This window comes from Branchiostoma floridae, chromosome 8 (genome assembly GCF_000003815.2).
Source record: "Branchiostoma floridae strain S238N-H82 chromosome 8, Bfl_VNyyK, whole genome shotgun sequence".
Lineage (NCBI taxonomy): Eukaryota > Metazoa > Chordata > Leptocardii > Amphioxiformes > Branchiostomatidae > Branchiostoma > Branchiostoma floridae.
In genome coordinates, this window is record NC_049986.1 from 11,806,906 (window position 1) to 11,830,953 (window position 24,048).

The 24,048-nt window shown below is 42.6% G+C and overlaps 1 protein-coding gene across 1 annotated transcript; it reads left to right on the forward strand.

The window, feature by feature from the left end:
- The first annotated feature begins 1,626 nt into the window (after positions 1-1,626).
- Positions 1,627-23,960, forward strand: LOC118420799. The gene is made up of 7 exons (XM_035827798.1): positions 1,627-1,763; positions 7,920-8,050; positions 11,142-11,278; positions 11,624-21,184; positions 21,458-21,564; positions 22,016-22,670; positions 23,023-23,960. The coding sequence occupies exons 4-7, from the start codon at positions 12,249-12,251 to the stop codon at positions 23,336-23,338; spliced, it is 10,014 nt and encodes a 3,337-aa protein (XP_035683691.1). The 5' UTR covers positions 1,627-1,763; positions 7,920-8,050; positions 11,142-11,278; positions 11,624-12,248; the 3' UTR covers positions 23,339-23,960.
- The last annotated feature ends 88 nt before the right edge of the window (positions 23,961-24,048 follow it).

Here is a 24,048-nt window from a genome sequence, read left to right on the forward strand (position 1 = left end):
TATAGCTCAATGTTTTCCGGCTCTTATGAAACTGGTGTGTTAAGAATTCTTGTGTTCGTCTACATGACTTTATTGTGTAACTGAAACGTGCTTAAAGGCACGAACATTGATTAATAAACAAGTACTGTTGTGTTAGCAAAGAGCTCTGACAGTAACATATAGTGTCGCCCAAGGGCTACAAACATACGCCGGAGTAAGGAAGGGTTCGTCACCACCGACTCGAAATGTTACGACTGCCAAACGTTGTCTCGGCGTATGGCAGGGGACTCGCAGACTAATCAATAAATAGTGCAAGGTTAACGGTCGGACCTTGAGCTATATTTCAACTTGCAATTATATAGAGAGTATATCTAGACAGACGTTCTAAAATGTCAGTTATAAGCGTTGTTTATTTGGTTTTGTTTACACGGTACTTGATATTTTCACCATCTGGAGAAAATGTCACTGTTGTTTATCAAAACGGACAATTGAATAGAACAGAAAACACACAAAACAAACAAACAAATTATATGTCGGGTGCAAAGATGCAATATTGCAGTTCACCGGCTGTGTCACACACTCAGCATAAACGTTTGTTATAAAACCGACTGTATGTAGTGTAACGTTATATAACTACTATGAATAAAATGCATTAACGATTTGGTGCGTACGGGAAGATCTGGGGATTACAGTCTCATCTCATCTATATTTATGCGATGTTTGACGGGAACGGTTCTTTGATATTAGAATGCAGCTGTAGATTTTGTCCACGTATTTTGAAATCAATAAGCTTCTTGCTGGTGCATAGGACAAATTGATTTTAATAATGATTAATCAATTAAGACTACGTGTGAAGAACATATGCAATGTGAAAGACTGGAAACGATTAGCCATTTTCTTTAGGTTTTACTGTACACTTATTTTGTTATTAACGTATGGTACATTTATTTTGTTATCGACGTATGATGTATTTTGTTTTAGTCCCAAATCACTAGTTTATTGAGACAGGTGCGACGCTATGTATAATACCTTCATTTATTATAGATGATTCAATGATACTATCAGCTATGTATTGACTGCATGGAAAGTGTGCTTGGTATCTTGTATTTGGATTGGTGTATTGAAAAGTTATAATCGATGTCGTTTGTAGTGTAAAGCTTCCATTTTACGGTATTCTTTTGAGTCCCAAATGATTCCGACAAATGTACACATAACATAATGCATTTTAAGCATACAAAGGTACATTGTTCGGGTAAGATTTCAACATTTCATCGTCTACGTGTCGAAATATCAGTCACGACATGTTCCGATCCGGCTTGGCAGAAATGCTTTGAACAAGATTGATAGGCAGTCCACGAACCACCATAAATACCAGCTTTGAATTAACGACAATACATGCATCAAGCATCCTAGGTAACGTCTTTGATCTGGAAGAATTGTAATTACATACACTTATTCAATACATTCCATTCACTCAGCTACGTAAAAGCACAACCCTTTCAAATTGCTTCGGAAATTTGCATACGAACTAATAACGTTTGCGCACGCCAGGGTTTGAAATAAACATGATAGCTGTAAAAGTGAAAACAATATCTAGTCTGCTTACTTTCACACCATTTGTGTAAGTCGATATAAACGGTATTATTTATTGTCAATTTTTCTTGCATTAATTTGGAGTTGTTTGTAAAACAATATCGACCAACCACCAACTTCACTTTGATATATGTTAATCCCGGTGGCTGCTGGGATATGTATACCTTGTCTACAATGGCGGACTGACAGAGGTAAGGGCACAGAAGTTGTTTGTTCACTTTTGATCGTTCAGCTGTCATTTTCTGCCCGGTTTAGCGCGGCTTGCTGCTGCCAACAGTTTAGCAACTGTAGTGTAAGTAAGGTTGTAACTTTTGTTTGTGTCAGAAGTGTCATGTTGACTTACTGTGCCCTTCAAAGTATGGACCAGTTTGCCTACCGGGGCGTGCTTCCGAACTTCAGTCTTTCGGTATGGAGTTTAGATCCTGATGTTGATAGTGGGTCGTCATGCCGTTTCCAGCCGGTGGAACAAACTAATAGGCCTGTCATTAAGTCTCCAAAAGTGTTGTTGTTAACGTCATAGCAGTGGCGTTTTGCATACGTCCTGTTTACGAGGAAAAAACGGGGTTTGACTTGCAGTGTCAGCTTGTAATTTAAAGCGCCCCGCCGAGTGACCATGCCGCTGGCTGTAGATAGTCGCACACGCCGAGTTGAGCAGCATTTACATTTGCATGAGATACAGCCAGGAAGGCGCACGGCACGCCTGAAATACGCCACCAAAGCACAACAAGTAAGGCCAGCACTCACGGTATTCACTTATCTAGGGAATTTTGAAGCTCATTCAAACTTTGTCTAGTGTGGGGCATAGTAGCATGCCATGCCGCTTTAACGATAACTCAAAAAAGCATTGTGTTTACAAAGTCGCGACAAAGTAAAGGACTGAACAAACAGTTGACACGTAGTTAGTATTGGTCTTTGTTGTGAAGTTTCCAACGAAATGTCGGTAAAGCTCAAATTATAGGACTTTCGTCAGTACTTTGACCTCCTTTCATGGAAAATTAGCCGGAGAGCTTGTCAACTGTTGGCCGTGAAGATCACGTTTCCAACATGGCTGCCACGTCTGAATCTGCTTCAGAGCTGCTGGGAAGTTCAAAAGAGTGTCCGACACCACGCACATGTGAACAGCACTGATAAGCATTTGGCACTTATGGTACCCCTGCCAAATAACTGACTTGATGCACAGTTCTAATTGGCAAACAAGCCAACTGACTAAACAAGGGTAACATACTAGTAATGAAATATTTCTTTGATGACTACACAGTATAGTTGTTGCATAGTTCTTTTAATTTGTTTTTAATGGTGTAGCCTGTAAGAAACTAATGAAAATACATTTGCATTGGACAAGTACTGGCCTGTGTGGCAAATGTATGTGAAACAAATTAATTTGTTTTGCAGGAAATTGGTTTTAGATTGAAATTCCACATGCTGTTTGATAGATTTTCTATGATGTCAACATTGCAATAATGCATGTAACGTTACATATTGTAGCTTGACTAGATTGGTAAAAATTACCAAGTTCCAAGTTTTGTTAATATTCCTTCTTTGCATTCCTGTCATTGTAACTTAAAACCTATTGATCGTTATCCTGAGATTGGAATTTTCTAACAGGATCTGTCCACGAGTGTCTGTTAGATCAATAACACTTGTTTTGTGGATATGAAATGGCACAACAACATAACCTCCTTGGTTAATACAAATGGTTGGAATTGATATGTTATATCCCCAGACATGAACAGTGTATAAAATTTTTTTATGTAGAATTGTATCTTCACTATCCTTTGCAGTGGTACATATAATTCTTGCATCATCATATGTCAGTTTGCATTAACAGAAAATGTCATGCTCTACCATAACAGTTATATATTTTTTTAAAGTTTTATGTTTTTCTTAATCTGGTCATGCATCATATAACAGAATATTCAAGGGCAACAAAGATCATAAAATATTAATATGTAATTTTACCAACTCTCATCAAGGATGTCCTTGCTCTCATAAAGCTCTAGTTTGTTTGTATCAGTTGATTATTTTGAGCAGCAAAGGACACAAAGTCTATGACAGGCATGTAAATCTTTATAGCATTAATCTGGCTTTCACACATGGTTTTGCATGGTAAATAGTTGTCAGTGATCATGTCAATTGGATTTTTGCTTTGTTATGCAAGAATGTTCATGGTGAGGAAAATGCAACAACCAGCTGCAGCATTCTAACACGTTATTGGCGCACTTTGTTTTTAGCAATCTGGCTTTGCGATGCCATGACAAACTTTAAAATTTGTGAGGATGACAAATTACTGAACTGGCAAGTCATGTTGCTTTTCTATATTACTCCATGTTAGATACTGTTGAATCTATTTGTCATGAGATTGCTTTGCCTTTTGTTGAGATTCTGTCAGTCACATACTCATCAAGTTTGATTCCAATGAACTCAATGTTGCTTGTTATCACCCTTTGGGCAGTTTCCTATGCAGGAAAACACTGCTATTTTTTGAGGAACAATATTTAAAAAAAAAATCTTTTCCTATATTTAAGCATGGTTTTGAAATTGATTGAAGTTGGAGATCGAGATAAGATGTTGATATTGGCCTGGCTATATTGTCAAAAGAACTTACTAAATTGTTTGAAACAGCTTACACAAGTTACAGTTCAAACTGTAGGTAAACAGATTTCTGTCCGAGATTTTTGTTGCCTGATTAATTACCAGTTTCTGGAGAAAAGTTGTCACCCTGCTTGGGCCCCATGTGATCTCAATAGTAGCCTCTTGATATGGGTCATGTGAATCTTGTGACTCAAGAATGCCAAATAGCAATTGAAAAGGGATGTCTTCAGTGCTCAACGTTCTCACTACCATGGTAAAAGCACTATTGTGTTGGCTTGCAGCGTCTTCAGGCCAAACATAGATTTTAAAGCCCATGTTTGCTAAGGTTAGGAGTTTATAGGTTATTCTGATTACAGCATGTAGCAACTGTCTGAAACAGTTTAATTTATATTCCACAACCATACAATGTAATATATGCTATTGTCGTGCCAGTGCTCTGATAACATCAAGTTTATAGTTCTGGCCATGAATGCCTGATCAGGTACAAAAGTGAATAAAACATGAGGGGAAAGTCTCATTCCTAATGTATTTTGTATTGAATGTCTGAATGATTTATTCACGTCCATGGAAACTGTTGTATAAGATAGATTTATTGTGGGAAAAATGGGTCCAAACATTGCTAGCAACTTTGATTACCAGATGTCTGAAACTCAGAGCATAGCAGCCCATTCAGGTTGTGTATAATATTTATTTGCAATAAACTTATTATTAATATTCATGTATGGTATCCAATACAGGTGTGAACCCACCTACAGTTAGACAATCATGCTTTATCTAAAAAAAATACATTCTTATCTATCTTTCAGTGATCTCACAATGTAATGATGTACTAGTAGTGATAAAATGTTAACTTACTCAGTTAAGGTGTGATGTGTAGAATAAAACTATTATAGCATCTATGATTTCAATACTCATATAAAGATTCCATGTAATTTGTATTTTGGCATTCTGACCTACTTTGCTGAGTGATAGTGGTTTAACTACAGGTAAGTTGTCTGGCGACCTACTTCAGCAGGTTTATGCAGCTTCTGATTGGAAACAAATGTCAGCAGCATCCCATTTCATGTAGATTTCATGTCTGCTAAGGCTGGAGAATGCCATACATCCTAAATGGGTAGCTGTGACACCAAGCTTATGTAAGCTCACATTTTATCTGTTAATCTCATAAGAATCACTGTCTGAATTAGCAATTTTTCTCCTGCTGAAGCGATTTGGTAGGAACAAAACATGCTTCAATTAATTGTGCTATTATTCTATTTTGCATACAATCAGATATAAATGATGTGAACAAATCCTTTGTTCTGGGTGTCCATTGCAGTGTCTATGTGTGTAAACTGTGTAGGTCATGCCTTATTGAAATTATGACATCCTGCTGGGTTCTGAATGCATTAGAGTCCTGTATTTGAATCCTTTGTACATCTGATTCATACCATACGCAACATAGACAACTGTGAAAGGTGATAGAAATTAGGACTAAGACCTGATGTGCATACACTCACTCAGTGTATCTAAGGTAAGAAATCTGCTATCAAAAGGGCATGCCATGCAAGTAATGCAAATGTTATTCTTTGGCATGATAGTCATAACAATAACAAGTATTCCAAGTATCACAGTACAGCTACCTAGTTTTCCACTTGCAAAATGTATGCTTTGTACCATGTTTATTCTATTGCTATAGCATAAAAAAGTAAGTACATGTACTAGTATTTGAGCTCATCTAATGGCAGCAAAAGTAGCACGTCCAATTTTAGTAACATAATTCGAATGTGACATTGAATGTTGGCTGGGCACGACTTGTGGCGTTTTATCTGCAAGGACTTATTTGGTTTTGGAATGCTGTGTATTAAGTGCATAGCATGTGTATGGTCTATGGAGTATATGGAACATTATGTCTGATGTTTCATGGCAACTGGGCCTCCTGGTGTGCATTTTGAAACCAAGGCTGCAATGTCCTATATAGAATTGTAATGTGCAAGTCTATTATTGACTAGTTACCAAAAAGGAAATTTGACATTGATTGTCATTGTTTATATGATAATTAACTTCCTTGGATTATTGTGGATCCAACAAATTTTGTTCATTGTTTTTGTCTGAGAAAGTATACAACAATATGCATTTTGCTGTGTGGTAAGAGCCTACATCCTTGAATGTGTAATTGCTTTTGTCATTCAAATTAGTTCATGTCAGTCATGTTTTCCCCATTTTCTTGTAGTACAAAGGATTCCGATTACTTTGTTGTGGAGGGTTTTAGGGTTGAATTGTTTGAACAACAAAGGCTGTATCCAATGTATTCACATTGAAAGCATGAATGGAAGAAATCCCATATGGAATGTCTGTGTGTGTCATATTGATTGTGCCGTATTAAGCTATAACATACAATAGAACTGTTTATGACTTGGTATAGAAGAAAGGTTTTTGCATAATTGATGTCATTTCTGAACCAGGTGGCCAGTGTATAGTTTGAATGTCGTTCTATTCTGTACTATTCTTCGTATTGATTTTTATTTGGCTGATGCAACTTCTGCATAGACTTGGTCTTCAACATTGGTCTAATATTACATGTAGTTACTTATACAGTGTTTCACTGTTAAGATGGAAGGGCTGATACAAATTTAGGAGCTTGATTTTGTCAGGTTATGGAATACTATAGTAGACATGCTGCAAGGAGGCATCTCATGTCTGCAATGTACATGTATTTTGCTTTATCTTGACTATGATGAATTTAAAAAACAGTTTTATAGGGGGGATTTTTAATTCGTTCATTGTATGTGATCACCGAAACAGTAATGCTTTGGGTGTGTGTGTGTTTTTATTTATGGAGCAATAATGTCAGTACCATGGTTTATGGTGATATTTGATATATTGGGGACTGGGGAGGTCTTAGGAAGATGAAGGTGAAGATTGATAATGGGCCTCCTGGTGGCTTTGCAGGGTACTACAAGGAAAATTCCCAGTTGATAGTAAAGAAAATTCCATTTTTTGTAACTTTTGTCCTGGGTATCTTGTAATCTTCTAATTTTTATGTGGCAGATACCTTTGAATGTCGGAAAGAAGTGGTGTAGGTTTGGGCCTCCTAGCTGTTTGTTCTGTAACTGCAGGGGCATTTTTCTTATGGGGATTTTGAGAGGGGTTGACATGGTTCAGGCAAAACTATAAACACAATTGTTATGATCAAACTGAAATTCTAGTACCTCCTTGATTATAGCCAGTTTCTGTAAGGGCTTTATCTTACCAATATCAGTTATCAACTGATAACTGTTGCTACGACACCCCATACTGGGCTACTAGTATTGTGACAGTGTTATGACTAATCATTTCAGAAATCTCATTATTCTGAATAATTTATATGGTCAATATTATGACAAATGTGATTGGTGCTGTTGTTACAGTATATATGTTATCTGCATAATGCATACATTCATCATTTGTAAAGAGGCAGCTTGTCTATAGCTAGCACTGCCTAGCAGGTATATTGGACAAACTGGCAATATTGGTAAAGGCACTTATCATTCTGGCTTTTCGAGCTCAAGCAGATGTTGGCATTACATTGTTCCATCATGTTTGGTTTGCTAGCATCATAGAAATATATGCGTCAACTGTTAAAGATAATGATCACAGTCTGACGCCTTTGAAATTAGATTCTGACATTTGATTTTCTATCCAAATGTCTGCATGAATTTTGTGATCGGAATATGTTCATGTTTGTCATTTAATATTCTTAGTGCTGATTCATGACTATGTTCTTTTGTCTCCAGATACAGTACTTGATGCAGAGGTGGAGTGACAGTAGACGAAGCATCTGAAGACTGATTGTCACATGGCCATCAACCAGGACAGCTTCAAGTTCAAGGTTTATAGAGCCAGGGAATGTGAAGGTCCACATCTGGTAAGAATGTTGGAATTCTCAAATGTAATTCAGAGGGACACACTAAGAGGACATGAAATAAGCTTTCATTCAATCATGAGGAGAAAGAGAATTTTTTTGTACTTTGAAGTACTGTAGATAATGTGATACTGTGATATTATTAAGTTACCAAAATATTTTATATGGTTAACCTTTACCCTTAACATCTGTTCATGCAGTATTGTTTACTACATGATTGGGATTGTGATTTTGGTCATTGAATTGTAATGTTAACTTAAGCATCCAAAATAGTGAGAGTATTTATAAAACCATCACACCTTATTATTTGTATGAAATTATAAAAATATGAGGATGACGCAAAAATAATCTGTAAATATAGATGATTTTTTTCTTTCAGTTACTTCTGTATGACAATAACTGTCAATGTGACTGTACCTTGCTGCAATGGCTCACCTAACAAAGATCTTACAAAGAAGTACTCTTTAAAGCTCAAATTGAAATGTAATACAGTGCAGGTGGCTGATGAAATACACTGAGACAAGTTCTCCAGTGCCCATGTTATGGAACCATATACCCTGGAGCAAGTAATTCCTAATCTGTCTTGCTCTCCAAATAAGTTTGGAATGTCAGAAATGTGTTGTTTTGAAGTCGGTTTATCCTTAGAATGTAATACCACTTAGCTTTCGGAGACAAAAAATATTTCATGTTTCACAAATCTGTCACTATGTTTATTCAAATTTGATCCCTGTTTGTGTTATGCAACTTAATGCCTTTCTCAGAAAGGATTGTAATTACACATGTTTTTCTTCTCACTGACCTTGCCCCTTTTCCACTTCATGTAATCCATGTGAATGCATGTCTTATTGGACTTAGACAATACACAGCTGACCTTCAGCTCTGACCTTAGATCACATGTAACTGCTCTTATTATTGACAGTTGGTTGCTCACATGTCTACTATTCTAACAAAGATTAACATCTTTCTGGAAAACAATGGGTTCCCACTTCCCAGTGTTACTGTTAGTTGAAAGATGATATTCTGGCCTGAAGTTGAATAAGATTCAGAAACACAAAATATGTCCAGGACATAACCAGAGACCATCAAAACAAGACGAAGGTCTGGGGAAAACAAAGTCTGCATTGTTAAGTTCTGTCATCATTCTCTTTATTTGTATAGCACTGCTACTAGTACCCTCACCTCAATTGAACTTTGTAACCTTGCAGCACAAACACTTAATCATTGGACTGTGATTTAAGTACATAATTTTTAGTGTTGCTATGATTCAGTAGTGACTGGTGATGGCAAACATGGTATGGCTTTACCACAGAAGTATTCCACAACTCTACTGGCAGCACTGGTAGCACTGGTATACTTATTCAACTCTTTTTGACTAGTACTACTAGTAGATGGTTCTCCATCAGTGGATTCTGCAAGGTCCTGGTCCTTGTATCCTATCCCTTTATGTAACAATTTACATTTAAATTTACCTTTGCAAAAATTAGGTTGTATTTTTGGTTGCGTTTGTTTGTATGTAAACGTGTGTGTGTCTGTGTGCCGACAAGTCTAGATAACAATGAGGCCTGGATAGATAGCCAATATCTTATAAGTTATACTTGGTATGCAGGTAGTTCTTGGTGAGACCTCAAAATGATAGAATATGGGCACTCTAGTGGCTTGTAATGGTGCTGCAGCGGCAATTTCTTTTTTATTTTATTATCTAAACATTAGATACGGTAATCAAATTGGAGTGATAGAGAGCTCTTGTGCATAAGTGGCTTAGGCCTTGTTCACACTCGGTAAAAACTATGCGAATCAATTCACTAAAAAGCTAATTGTGGTTTTCAAGGTCAGTGATTATATAAAGGGCCTGATAGAGGAATGTTTTGTAGGGGACCTGACAGTCAGCGACCAGTCTGACATGTTGTTTAGGCCACAGCAAGTGAACCTTTTGTCTCTCTGGTTGTTTGCCACGTAGACTTTGCTGAGTGTGAACAGGACCTAAGAAAACCACATTTTGCTCTACAACTTACAAGCAAATTGATTGGCATAGATTTTACCAAGTGTAAATGGCACCCTAGGCATCTTAGGTTTAAGCCCCCTAGAAGCTATTCTCCAAGCAGAGGTTGAGTTGCAGAAATATAGTAGTTAAGTCAATATTTTTACCGGCTTGCTCCTCTCCGTACTGTGGCAGAGGTGAGAGGAGCAAGTCGGTAAAAATCCTGCTATATTTCTGTGACTCAACCTCTGCTTGGAGAATACCTAGAAGCATGGTCACAAAGTGAAGTCACATGAACCTGATTTATGTTTTAATAAAATAGATAACATCTATAGATGTCTAAACATAGATCCGTCACCATTGTAGACAAAGCTTGATAATATTATTTTTGAGATCTCTATCTTTTGATCTATTCAGGCTGACACATTCCCAATTGTCAGATTGAACTATAAGATAATAACTGTAATGTTCCTTTCTCAGTATCAAACCTCTTTTTATTATAATTCTCTTTTATTAACAAAAAGGAGTTGATCTTAAGCTTTGTTTCACTTCTAGTAGTTATGTTTTCCTGGTAGGGAAAAACATTTTTCTTGCTGATGTGTTCCTTTTTCTTCCTTTGCCAGTTGCCAATCAGAGCTTAGGTCAGATATTAGCTGCTCAGCAAATATGGGCAAGTTTTCTCGGATACAATACTATAGGGCAAGCCTTATAGTATAGTATTGTGCATGACTAGCTTGACAACAGGCCACAGGGAAAACATTCTGCATTTTCACAAAAGTGTTACCTTTCTAGCTACAGATTTGTTTTTTAGTAGTTATCACCAATTCGCAAGTTGTGTTTGGTATTGCTAATTATCAACTGGAAGATGTGATAGTTGTACAGTAGATTGTCACTGAAGTTAAGAACGAAATCTAAAATTTGGATCATTTGGAAAGGTCTCATGCTTCATGTATAAGCTTTGCACCTTATTTAATCCTCTTTCCTGTTACATTTGGATGATTTGTATTTATTTATTTTGTATAAAGCTTATGTGTGTGATATTCACTTATGGTTGCACCTGCAGTTATTGATTTTCTGATATGTTTATTTGAAAATCTGATTTCAATTTTCTGGTAGGTTTATTTGGAAACCTGAAAAGTGGAAGGTGACTCCAAACCTGCTCGGGGAGGAGTCCAGAATGGAAGGTCAGGGGGACTGTACCAATCAGGAGGGAGGGGTGACAGGCAACAATAAGATCAGCACAGAAGACTTGGGTAAGGAAGAATTAACATGTTGGTCATTATCCTAGTCTTTTAGTGGGAATGGGATTGTTTGTTAATAGTTAATAAGTCTTAACATTCAGTGATTGTGTCATTGTTTAGTGACACATTACAGAAGAGTTGCAATATGTTATCCTTTTAACTTTTCAAAAGTCATATTTTGGACAATTTGATAGCATAAGATATCCTTTGAACTTAATACTCTGGATATCTTCATTTTATTCACTTTGTCTATATTAGATTTGATGTTCAGATTTTCAACAGCTTTTTAGTCTTGTTGTATAACTGCAAGAAATAAGCTTTGTCATAATCTTATATAAGGTGCTCTTTTGTTTCCAGTTATTACTCAGGATTCAGTAGGAGCCGTCTCTGAGTTGGACCAGACCTCTGCTATACAGACAGGCAAAGAGCAGCCTACTACTGAAGGTATTGCATCAGTGTCAGCACATAGACCACAAATCAACGAAACCTCTGAAAATAACTTCACCAACATCCAGGATTTGGACAGTCATACCGTAGAAGAAAGTGCTAAGAGTCAAGACAGTGCTGAGAATCCTCAGTCTCTTAAACTTCATTCTACACCAGACACGGGAGGTGAGGTAATTCCAGGAATTGATTCTAGTGGACAGTCAGTGAATGCTATGCTCGCAGAAGGATATGGCAAGCCTACTGCTAGCAGAGACAGCTCCTCTTCCAATGATATAGATAGCAAAGACAATGCACTGATTGATGACAAGAAACGTCCGGTAACTGATCCTTACAACATTAGCGAACAAACAACAGACCTGAAGGACATCAGCCAAACAGAACAGATAATGCCAAACGATCAAAAGAAATCTGATAATGCTAGCCTGCCACTTGTCCAAGCAAAATGTACTGAAGGGTCTAATCCATATCCTGTGGACTGTGCAAAGGATACTCATTGGGGATTGATCCCAAAGCCAATGTCATTTCACAGACCACAATGGTACAATCTTCTGTTAGCGCCAAGGAAAACTTTATGCATTACACAGAAACTACAATAGACTGTCATGAAATTGTACTTAATACAGCAACAACAAAAGATGTTACAGAATCAAGTGTAAGTGATGAGGAGGATGGTATCAGGATGGAGTCAGTACATCAGAGCCCAGCTGAACTAAACAGGAGGGTAGAAGAAAGCTATGAAGCTACAGAAAGTAAAGTGAATGCAGGAGAAATGATTCAGTCAAGCAAGCAAGATACAACAAGCTCTATAGATCTAGTAGGAGGCAAGAAATCTGTGAAAGGAGATTCTATAGAGCATGATGTGCCTGGGGAACTTATCAACAAAATCAGTACCAATCTGCAGACGGAGTTGTCAAAACAGACTGTAAACAATCAGCATGAAAGAAGCTACCAACAGGAAGAAAGTTTACCCACTTGCAAGGAGGGCTCAGAAGAGAATAACAAGGAAGAATGCAAGCAGAATGTAATTGCTGGTGGACAAAATGAAACTGAGGAAGAAGAAACGATGATGTTCTCAGAAAAGGGCATGACAGCAGAGGAGCTTGCTGATATCTCAGAGTTTGACTCCACTGTTGAAAACGTGGCAGAAAATGTGACCTTAAACTCAGTGACTGAAGTAGAAACTTCTGAAGAACAGATGGATAACTTGACTTTTGAAACTGCTACAGAAGATGGGGACCCAGAATCAGCTGAGTCATCGCTAGAGGCCCCGACCTGTCATTTGGACCTTGGCCTTCCAACCTTAGAGATGCCATTAGGTGAGAATCGCATCAGTGTGTACAGTGATGGGGATGATAGTCAAGAGTCATTGAAAAAAATTGGGCAAGAAGATGAACTAGACAAAGATGCAGTTCCAAGTGGAAAAGACATTAAAGACAAGAAAGGAGAAGAAAACCTGGAGTCTAGCTGTAAAGAAAATGTGGACATATTACATGTACCAGCTTCCAGTACTGAGGCTCCAAATGAAGATGTAAACATGAATTTTGGGACCATTGCAGAAGGTGTAGACTGTAAAGAAGCTACATCAGTGGCAGAGAGCTTTTTAACAGAGAGCCCTGGAGATAGCAAGAACGAGACTTGCAATTCAAATATGATCACACCATCTGATAGAAATCAGACTAAAGGTGAAATGATTGATAATAGTCCAATTGAAGAAAACATTTTTTCATCTGACGAGACTTCAGCTCCCTTAGACTTGACAACAGCAATGAAAGGCGCCAAAGGAAATGATCAGGAGGCAAGTTCAGCACCAAGGCCGTATAAGGGGAGATCAATTTGGGATGCTGTGAAACCAATAGAAAACAACCTTCAGAACAAGAAAGAAGCCGTATTACAAGAAAAGACAGAAGCGACAGAAATCATCCAGTTCTGGAAAAAGAAATTCCAGTGTAAGTACTGCAGCTATCATGCCCAAAGTGAAGCTGACATCAAGCATCACACTCAGCAGAAACATGCTAAAACTCGGGAGGAAGAGAAGGGAAATGAACTGCCTGGGGAGAAAGATGGGACAGAAACAGGAAAGGAGGAGAGAAAGCCTGCTCAACAGGACCAAACATTTTTGAAACTCGTGATCCCTATTGTGAAGAAACAAAAACTCTTCACCAAAGAGAGCAAAGATGAAGAAGGTTGTGAGGAAGATAAGGAAATACATGAAAAAGACAAGGATGCACTTTCAACAATAGCAGATGCCCATAAGAAAGAGAAAGAGAAAACTGACTGGTACAAATGCACACATTGTTCCTATCAGTCCAACTCTGTCAAGGGTCTCTGCGGGCACATGGCTGTTCATGCCAAGAGATTCAAGTGTCAGAAATGTGACTTTGCTGGCAAAACTGTGAAAGATTTACAGAGGCACATGATCAAGGTCCACAGGAGTTCTAACTCTGACCTATTGGAAGCAAAGAAGAGGAGCCCTGTGAAGAGAGGAGCAGAAACTTCAAGTAAAGTGTTGGGGAAGCAGGCTTTGACACACAAGGCGAGGAAGTCAATGTCACCCCCAGCAAAGCCAAAGAATGTCATTTTCAACAACGTAGAGTCCGTGGCAGAGGAGCAGGATGTGGACGTGTCGCGTGTGTTTGTCAACCACAAGACGTACCCCAACGGCTGTACGTACTGTCCGTACACCTCCATCAGCGTGCCTGAGTTACAGGCACACATGGTGCACCACCAGGCCACCACTGGGCTCCCCTGCACCTTCTGTTCATACAAGGCTGAAGACAAGTCAACCCTCATGTCCCACATGGAGGTTCACTATGCAGGGTTTGCCTACAAGTGTAACCACTGTGGCCACCTGTCACCCACACAGGAACAAGCACTGCAGCACTTTGACTCTGTCTGTCAAATCAAACCCAAGCCTGAGACAAGCAGCCCGAGCAAAAAACAACGCACAAAAGGGGCATCACCAAGCAAAGGACAAAAACATCTGAACAGCAAGAACAAGCTAGATTCCCAGAGTGAAAGTGCACAAGACAGTGGAGAGGCATCTGATGACTCAGATATCCTCACCATCCTGCAAGAGCCTCCCAAGTATTCCTACCAGTGCCCACACTGCCCTTTCACTGTGACTGGCAAGGCTAAACTAAACCAGCACATAGCTGGGCACTCCAAGGAGGAAGGCCACAAGTGCGACTTGTGTAGCTACCGAGCCACCACTACAGCAAAGTTGTCCAAACACCTCAGGGTTCACCAGCTGATAGGACGGTTCAAGTGCAAGCACTGTCGCTTCTGGTCCGTCTACAAGGACAGAGTGAAGCAGCACTTACAGACAGAGTGCAAGCTTAAGGGCAGTGGGAAAGAAGGAAAGAGTGTTGTAAAAGTACAACAGAAAGAGACAGGGAATATATGGACATCAAGTGTGGATGAGACCAACTCAGATATTGTCTCTATGGTAAAGGATCCAAACCAGTATAGCCACAGGTGCCCCCACTGTCCATTTTCCTCTGCCTCTCCCACCCAGATAGAGAGCCACATTGCGCAGCACTTTCGTGAGGAGGGTGCTCAGTGTGACGAGTGCACCTTCTGGGCCATCAGTGACGGCATGCTGAGGAAACACAAGCGTGTGCACCAGAAGCTGGGCAAGTACAAGTGTAAATACTGTACCTACTGGTCCTGGTACAGGGAAAAGGTGCAGACACATCTGGAGAAGTGCAAGCTCAATCCTGGAAGGACTGCTACAGAAGAAGAAACTGCAGAGCCGGACAACACAGCAAAGGAAAAGGAGAAAACGGAAAACAAAGCCAAACGAGAGTCCTACTCGAGATGGGATGACAGTGATGATGAAGACATTATTGTCAAAGTGAAGAAAACACTACGCACTGGGCACAAGTGCCCACATTGCCCCTTTGTTGCTTCCAATGTAGGAAAGCTGTCCATTCATCTTCCAAATCATGACAGAGCAGATGGTGTCAAATGTCACAAATGTAACTTCCGAGCTTCCAGTGAGCAGCTACTCAGCTTTCATAAGAGGGTGCATCAAAGAGGTGTGAGAACCTACCACTGCGTTCACTGTTCCTTCTGGTCATGGTACAAGGACAGGGTGAAGAAGCACTTGGAGGGAGGGTGTCAGGAGAAGAAAAAGGAAAAGTCTAGTGGCAATGATGAAAACACTTCTGAGAAAAGGTCAAAGAAGGACTTGGCCACAAAAGCAGCTAAAAATGAGTCTGAGGTCAATGAAGAAATGTCTACATCACAGGTTGACACAGATGCTGATCTTGGAGAGCTCACAGAAGAAACAAGCAGCGCCTCTTTAAAGCCCATTGTGCAGATGGAGGGGGAGGAAAAGATGCCCGGACAGAAAATGGAAGAAATCGGAGAAAACCTGGATGACATCATCAAGATTGAACAGGGATTGGAGCCAAAGTATGGCCTGAAGTGTCCACACTGTCCGCTGACGACTGCCAGCGCCGACTCTTACCAGCAGCACCTTAAAAGGCATGAATCAAAGGAGGGAATCAAGTGTACCAAGTGCTCATTCAAGGCTCTGACTGCAGGCAGGCTTCAAGTTCATAAGAAGGTCCACTTTAGGAAGTTCATATACCAGTGCAGGCACTGTACCTTCATTGGCGAGTCTAAGGAAGAAGTTGTTGAGCACCTGGCGAACTGCGCAAAAAAAGTCAAACGAGACCTGGAGGCAAGAGACAAGAAGGAGGCGGATGAAGTTGTGGTAAGCAGAGGCTATCGGCAGTACAGTATGAACTGCCCCCACTGCCCGTACACCACAGGCAATGCCAAGTGTATGAAGGCCCACCAGCAAAGGCACATGAATCAGGATGGGATACAGTGCGAGCGCTGTTCCTTCAATGCCCTGAGCCCAGGAAAGATGGCAAAGCACATGAAAGTGCACCAAACAGGGGGAGGGTTCAAGTGCAAGTACTGTATGTTCTTCTCCTCCTACCGTGGCCATGTGCTACAGCATTTGAAAGTCTGTAAGGACAGAGCAAGTACGGTGAAGAAGAAAACAATTGGTGATGATGATATTGTTGGAACATCAGAGGAGGCGGGAAAAGGCCAGTCCAATGTGCCAGAATCTTTGCATGATGCTGTGGAGAAAGATGAAATTGGTCCATATAGTGAAGTAGAGGTTCTCAAGCCAAACAATATGAGCAACCATAAGTACAACTGTCCCTACTGTCCCCACAGTGCCTTGTCATCGGCAACTTTGGAAACACACGTACAACGGCACTTCATCAACGATGGTCCCAAGTGCAAGTTCTGCACATACAGAGCTCTGAACGCCAGTGGACTGTACGGCCATGAACGTCTGCACTGGAGAGGTTGCTTCAAGTGTAAATACTGTGCGTACATAGCACCACACCGCAGGAGGGTCCTGGAGCATCTGGCAGAATGTCCGGGTAAACGTATTCTGTCTGGTACTGCTAAAGATACCACAGATGGTGACAGGAGAGATGTACTTGAAATCCTGACTGATACCAACATCCTCAGTCAAGTAGAAGAAGGGAAGGGGCAGAAGAGGAAGGATCCTGATCCTGTGGAAGTGTCAGACAAAGATGTCATGATTGCTTATAAGAAACAGATAGTCAAACAACACAAGTGTCCGCACTGCCCTTATTCAGCGTCGGGCCCAGCCCTTCTGGAACCCCACGTGGTGAGGCACTCTGATACAGGCAGCGGCTTCAAGTGTGACCTGTGCAACTACAGGGCAGCAAGCTTTGGATGGCTCAACAACCACAGGAAGGTGCACCAAGATGGGCACTTCTTCAAGTGTAAGTACTGTGCATATTGGTCCCCTGTCAAGGACGAGGTACTGTCGCATGTGGCTAAGAAGCACCATGTGAGTTCTGAAGAGAAGAAAATGAAAGTGGAAGGGCCATTGACAGTGGAAGCAGCAGTTGGCGCTAGTCAGGCTACCAGTACTGCAGGAAGGGCAGCAGCTCCAAGTCTCATGGACACGGTAAAAAGGCTGGGAGAAGCACTTCGCTCTTCACCTGTACCTATGGCTTCAGACGCCCAAACCAAAACTGATGTGGATGCAGCATTGCTATCACCAGACAAGACAACTCAGGGGGCACTCAAGAGGAAAGAAGGTGCTGACAGGAACCTTGTGGTGACACTGAAGAAGACAAAGACAGAAAATGGTGAGGCGATTTGGCAAACAGAAGAGAGCAAGGGTTGCCCCTACAAGGATTGCAAGAAGAGGGTTGAGTCAGCCAGTGCCTTTGTAGCTCATCTTGCAGAGCACTCCGGGGCAGCACTAACACCAAACAGTAGTGGACAGCTGCCACAGACGACTCAGCGGCCCTCTGTACAGACTGTCCAGCAGCCGTCCATCCCTCAGCAGCAGGTACCTTCCCAGCAGCCATTGCCTGCTGCCCAGCGTCCGCAGCCCCTACTGCAGCAGGCAGGTGCAGCCCCGTTGCAGCATCCCTCACTCCTGCAGCAGCAGCAGCTGGCCATGTTTCAGTCACAACAGACCCTCCTGCAACAGCCGCCACAACCCCTCCTGCAACAGCCACAACAGACCCTCCTGCAACAGCCACAACAGACCCTCCTGCAGCAGCCACCACAACCCCTCCTGAACTCACTACAGCTCATGCCCGCTAACCCCACAGCCCCTGCAGGCTTGGTCAAGCCTTCTGAAAACATTGGTGCCAACCAGCCCGCAGTGCTAAGTCAGGGGCAGGCGGCTAACCCACAGAACCGGCAGGTGTTCTTGGTGAGCGGTCTCCAGCAGAACCTGGGAGGTTTTGCACTCTTTGTTCCATACACGTCAGGAGCACAGTCGTCCCCGCAGGTGGCGGGTGGGAGCGTGGTCACAGCGGGAGTCCAGAACCCTCAACCAACACAGGCCAGCTCTGTGTCACAGAGCCCTGCCGGGAGCCCAAACCTTCCCTCACCACAAACACTGTCTGCACAAGTCGCTTCAAGGCCACTTAGTGTAGACTCCGAGTTTGACCTGTCTAACCACGTGACTCAGACTTGGAGGGGAGATTACCTGTGCAAGTACTGCAGCTACGCTACCCAAAACCGTAGTGTCATGTCCAGTCATGTCAGAAAGCATCTAAACTCATCTGGTGATCAAGGTTTAGAGGATGATCAAGGGACCCAGAATCCTGCAGAAAGCAGAATTCTACAGCGAACAACCAGTACTCCATCCAGTGAGGGGCAAAGTGTTGGTCGTCTGTCTGTCTCACCTGCGTTTTCCAACTCAACCCCTCCACCCACCACCCCGCCACACTTCAACCTGTCCCAGCACATCACCCAGGACTGGAGAAGTGGTGTCATCAACTGCAACTATTGTCAGTTCTCCACCACAGCCAAGAACATCATGTCCAGGCATGTGAAGAAACACCTGCCACAAGTAGCAGCGAGTAACAGGGCCACTCCTGATACCACAGGGTCTCCTGTAGGACAGCAGGGTGCAGAGGGACAGGCAGGGGCTGTTGATGCAGCAGGCAGTGTAGCAGGGAGTCCAGCTGCCTTTGACCTGTCCCAACATGCTACCCAGACCTGGAGAGGGGACTACACCTGTAACCACTGTGGCTATGTGGCACAGTTTAAACAGATCATGTCCAGACACGTCAAGCAGCATCTACAGCCTGGAAAGTCTGCCAAAGCCTTAATGACCTTTCAGGACTTGACAGACCATATACAACAGACGAACCTCGCAGGGCGAGCGCTGTTCTTGTGTAAGTACTGTGATTACCAAGCTTCCTTTAAGAGTCACGTGTCTCGGCATGTGAAGAAGCATTTGGCACTTGGGATCCCCCCAACAGAGACAACAGCACAGTCAAGCGCATCTGTCAGCCCAGCAGCCAGTGCTGTGCAGATTCAACAGCAAAGCCCAGCAGCCAGCTCTGTGCTGAGTCCACAACAAAGCCCAGCAGCCAACACGTTGCAGAGTCAACCACAAGTGTCTGTTGTACCACCAGAGACCAACAGCAGCAGTGGAGGCAGCCGTGGAGCGTCCCCTGGTAACCCCACCGGTAGTGCCTCCAGTCCACCTCCCGACAGTAACATTGCAGGCGTGGATGTGGAAGGGAGGTGGTGGACCACCAAGTTCAGGTGCAAGCACTGCAGTTTCTCTACCAGATTCAAACACCAGATCGAGGAACACATGCAGACTCACTCCCCTCCAAAGGCAGAGCAGGGACAACAACTTTCTCCAGGCACGATGCTATCCCAAGGTCCATCACACAACATACCAACTCAATCGGCTGATGTTCACCCTTCTTATTCAACCGTCAGTCCATCTCTACAAACTTCAACTGTCAATTTATCTCTACAAACTCCCAGCTCTCAAACAAGTGGTGTTGTGAACTCTTTACCGAATGCAGTGGTCAGCTCTGCTTCAAGCACTGTAACCAGCCCCCCACCCCCAGCAGTAGTGGTCAGCCCTCCACTCCTCCCTACCAGTCCTCTCTCAAGCCACCCAGCTACCAGCGGTGCTCAGGGTGCAGCTATGGCTGATGCAAACACCAGTGGGAAGGTCTCAATGACCAGGCGCTTTGTCTACTATCAGTGCAAGTTCTGCACTTTTACTGGAGAGCGTAAAGAAGAGATTACAAAACATGCTGCGGAGGTCCATCCTGGCCAGACTCCCCCTCTAACCAACCAGGGAACGCCCTACAAGTGCCCGCTGTGTCACTACTACACTCAGAGTAACTCCGCCTTGCAGGTCCACATCAAAAGGCACAACAACAGGGACTTCCCTTACATCTGCACTCACTGTAAGTTTGCCGGGGCCTCTCAGGAGGACCTGGAGGAACACTCCCGAAAACACATGTCCATGGGCAGGGGGTCCGGCCGCATCAGGAACGTGTACTTCGCCATCTTCAAGTGTCCGTACTGTACCTTCACCAGCCGTGTGTCCACACTGATGCAGGGACACCTCACCACCTGGCACTCCTCGGACTCAGTCTTCCGCTTCTGCTTCAAGTGTGACATGGAGTTCTCTACTAATGAAGATATGGAAAGGCACATGCACCTGTACCATGGAGGAAGGGCAACGCTGCGCTACGATATGTACAAGCGGGACAGTCCCACCTCTGCCTCTCCAGCAATCAGTTCTGAAGGTTCCCAGGGAAATGACTGTGAACCCATCCCCCTCCTGTGGAAGAGCTCGAACAGGCAAGCAGTTCAGAACCTGGAGGAGCCACTGTCTTTGGTATCAACAGACAGCAGGACTGAAGTCGGGAGGTCACCTCCTGCACAGAGTCTATCCCAGGCAGATGACAGTGATGTGGAGTTTGTATCAGAGACTCCAGCCACAAACAGCAGTTCTGATACTCACATAGAGCAGTCCAAGAAGGAGGAGGATGTGGCCACCAGGGGAGGTGTCAGTAACGATGGAGGGGTGGTGTCCAGCAGTCAGCAAAATATGAAGCAGACACATGTTGCAGAGGACACATCTCATGAAAGGGAACATAGCAGTCCACTGACCAGGAGGCAGCCAAGGTCAGCCATGTTTTTTTTCTTTTTGTAAAGATGAAAATGTCTAAAATCCATCACAATACCAATGTTTTCTAACCCATTATAAAGCAAATTTGAATGTCCTTATGGGTTAATATATAGTTTGACTTGTATGTTTGAAAGGTGGTTGAATATGCCTCAAGGTAATTGGCTCATCATGCCTCTTGTAACTTTTGCATGTGTGTATGACAGTCGAATCCTTGTATTACAGTTTGTACACCAAACTAATGAGATTGTTGTTTCCCCTATGCACTACAGTGTATCTGGCCTTGATGATGATGATGATGATGATGTCATGGCGTCTCCGCCCAGTTCTCCTGACCTAAAGGCAGTTACAGACCTGATGGAGGAACTGTCCGACTCAGGTGGGAGTTCTGGTGTAATCAAACACTTCTTCTTCTTATCCTTCACCACATTTCAGCTGGTGCTAATGTGGGCCAGCATGGCCTAACACTCTCTTCTGTCCTGTGCTTGCTTGCCTGTAGGAGGCTATTGTCTAGGGAGTGATCTCTTGATCAAACGTATATTGGCTGCAGCATACATTTCCAAAGAGGAAAAGAGGGAGTAAAATTTTAATTTTTTTCTAATGCTAAGCTGGATTGTATGCAGGTATCGGTTACTCAAGTAACTGGATAGAGTTTGAAATCTGTTACTCTGTTACTTGAGTAACCTTTTGGTGTATCTTCTTACTTGGCTGCCTAACCTTCAATTGGCAAATAAAGCTGGGTTATATTTGGGTTGTCTCTGACCATACGATATCATATGTGTTGTATATGATATAACATTACTGAAGACTCTTCTGATTTCTTACTCCAGAGATCATCTCAGAGGACAGCACAGACCCATTTGGACACCACCACTCCTCTCAGCATGAGATATCACCCTTGAAGGCTTCTTCATCCGCCATCTCTGGTACACCAGCTGAAGCGGCAGTGGAGAAAACAAACCAGGAAGTCACTAACATGAACAGTGGCAGTCTTGGCAACACACATGGGGAGCAAGATAATACAGACACTGATAAAGGTGGCAGAGATGCGGAGAAATCAGACACGGCAGGAGGAGCTCTGATGGTTTCAAGAGTTCACCCTTTCCAGAGTGGACTTGTGGGCAGTGTGGAACCAGCCACGAGGAGCAGCTTGCCTGGGCAGCAGAACTGGCCTGCACTGAAGGGACCAAGCACTGATTTCCCAGCCAGTGGTTCTTCCACTCAGAATGACAGTGAGGTGGGCAGGCAGGTGAAGGGCACAGCGCTGGTGGCGTGTGTTTCTGTATCTCCACAGACTAACCCGTCCGTGAGTGGGAACAGCCGGAATGACTCGGAGACCCCGGCGGGGGCCACGCCTGCGGGGTACAGGTGTAACCACTGCGGGGTGCGCTTCGGGGATTTCCTGATGTACAGCATCCATGGAGGCTTCCACCACCAGGAGAACCCTTTCACCTGTAACATCTGCAAACAGCCAGCAACCGACAGGTAGGACATTTTCTGTACACTGCATATCAAGATAAGAAGAATGAATCCACAGAAACACTATGTAGAACAGCTGTCTCTCTGTGGTATATTGTATTTTTAGTTGAACTAATCTTCTTGACAAAAGAATTTAGCCAAATCCTGTATGCTGTAGAATAGAGTCTGTTGATACAACTCTCATGTTGTTTCCATTGAACCATTTAAAAATATGACATGTAAAATGTGTAATCAGTGTCCAGAAGCCTTAGGTTGATTTTAGAACTTGTAAGCCTCTTCCTTTCAGGGTGACCAGTATGTGTTTGATTGAATATAAGTTTGTAGATATTAGTAAGTAGTGTGTTCTCCTCTCCCAAAGGTACCAGTTTAACCTCCACTTCACCTCGGCCAAGCACGCCAGTCTGATGGACAGCTCCCCCCTGGGCGCCATGGCAGCCAGTCTTGGCGTACTCTCCCGTGGAGCCGGCGCCTCCAGCACCACCCCCGCGCAGTCCGACGCGGACCAAGGCTACCACTGTATCCACTGTAACATGACGTTTGATGACTTCCTCCTCTACAGTATCCACTCAGGCTTCCACAGCCAGCAGCACCCCTTCATGTGTAACATCTGTGGGCAGGACTGTGAGGACAGGTTCCAGTTTGTTATGCACTTTGCCAAGTCGGACCACTCCTAAACCTCACCTGTCAGTCAACATCTCAGGCAGTGTTGGGTACATAACTTATAAAGCTGGGGAAGCTACCCAGTCTGACCATTCCTAAATTTCACCTGTTGCTGAATATCTCAGTCAGTGTGGACTATTGGTTACATACATGTAACATTCATGCTTAAGCGCTTGTAATTGTAAAGCTGGAGAAGTTACCCAGTCAGACCATTCCTAAACTTCACCTGTCGCTGAACATTTCAATCAGTGTGGAGTGTTGATTACATGAAATTCATGCTTGTAAAGCTGGGAAAGTTACCCAGAAGTCACACTCTGGAAAGGATGTTGTGTACTTGATATGAGAAGCAGTTAAACTGCTTATATTGTGCCAAACTAATGTACACAAAGTGTACATGGTGCTTTGTATGCATTGGAGTCATTCTTAAGTTGGATATTCCCTGAGGTGGAGTAGTGTTATCATGTCAAAGTTGTTAAACAATCGATATTGTGGGACCCTTTTCTTTGCCTTGTGGAATCCTAAAACTAAGATTATTTTTCCAGACAGATTGTATGAAGTGTTTAGTGTTCCCTGGTGGATATATTAAAAAAAGGTTGAAAAGAACAACCTGTTAGTTTTATAAGGTGGAAGAAAAAGGAAGCTGTGATTTTGTACTTGTAAGTGTGATGATCAGCAGCCATATTGAAAGGCAGGATATTATTTAAGTGTGCTTCCAGCCTTAATT

Coding starts and splice junctions, on each gene's coding strand:
- LOC118420799 (XM_035827798.1), top strand. CDS start 12,249: ATGGTACAATCTTCTGTTAGCGCCAAGGAAAACTTTATGCATTACACA. Junction 21,185..21,457: donor CTGACCAGGAGGCAGCCAAG/GTCAGCCATGTT, acceptor TATGCACTACAG/TGTATCTGGCCTTGATGATG. Junction 21,565..22,015: donor GGAGGAACTGTCCGACTCAG/GTGGGAGTTCTG, acceptor TTCTTACTCCAG/AGATCATCTCAGAGGACAGC.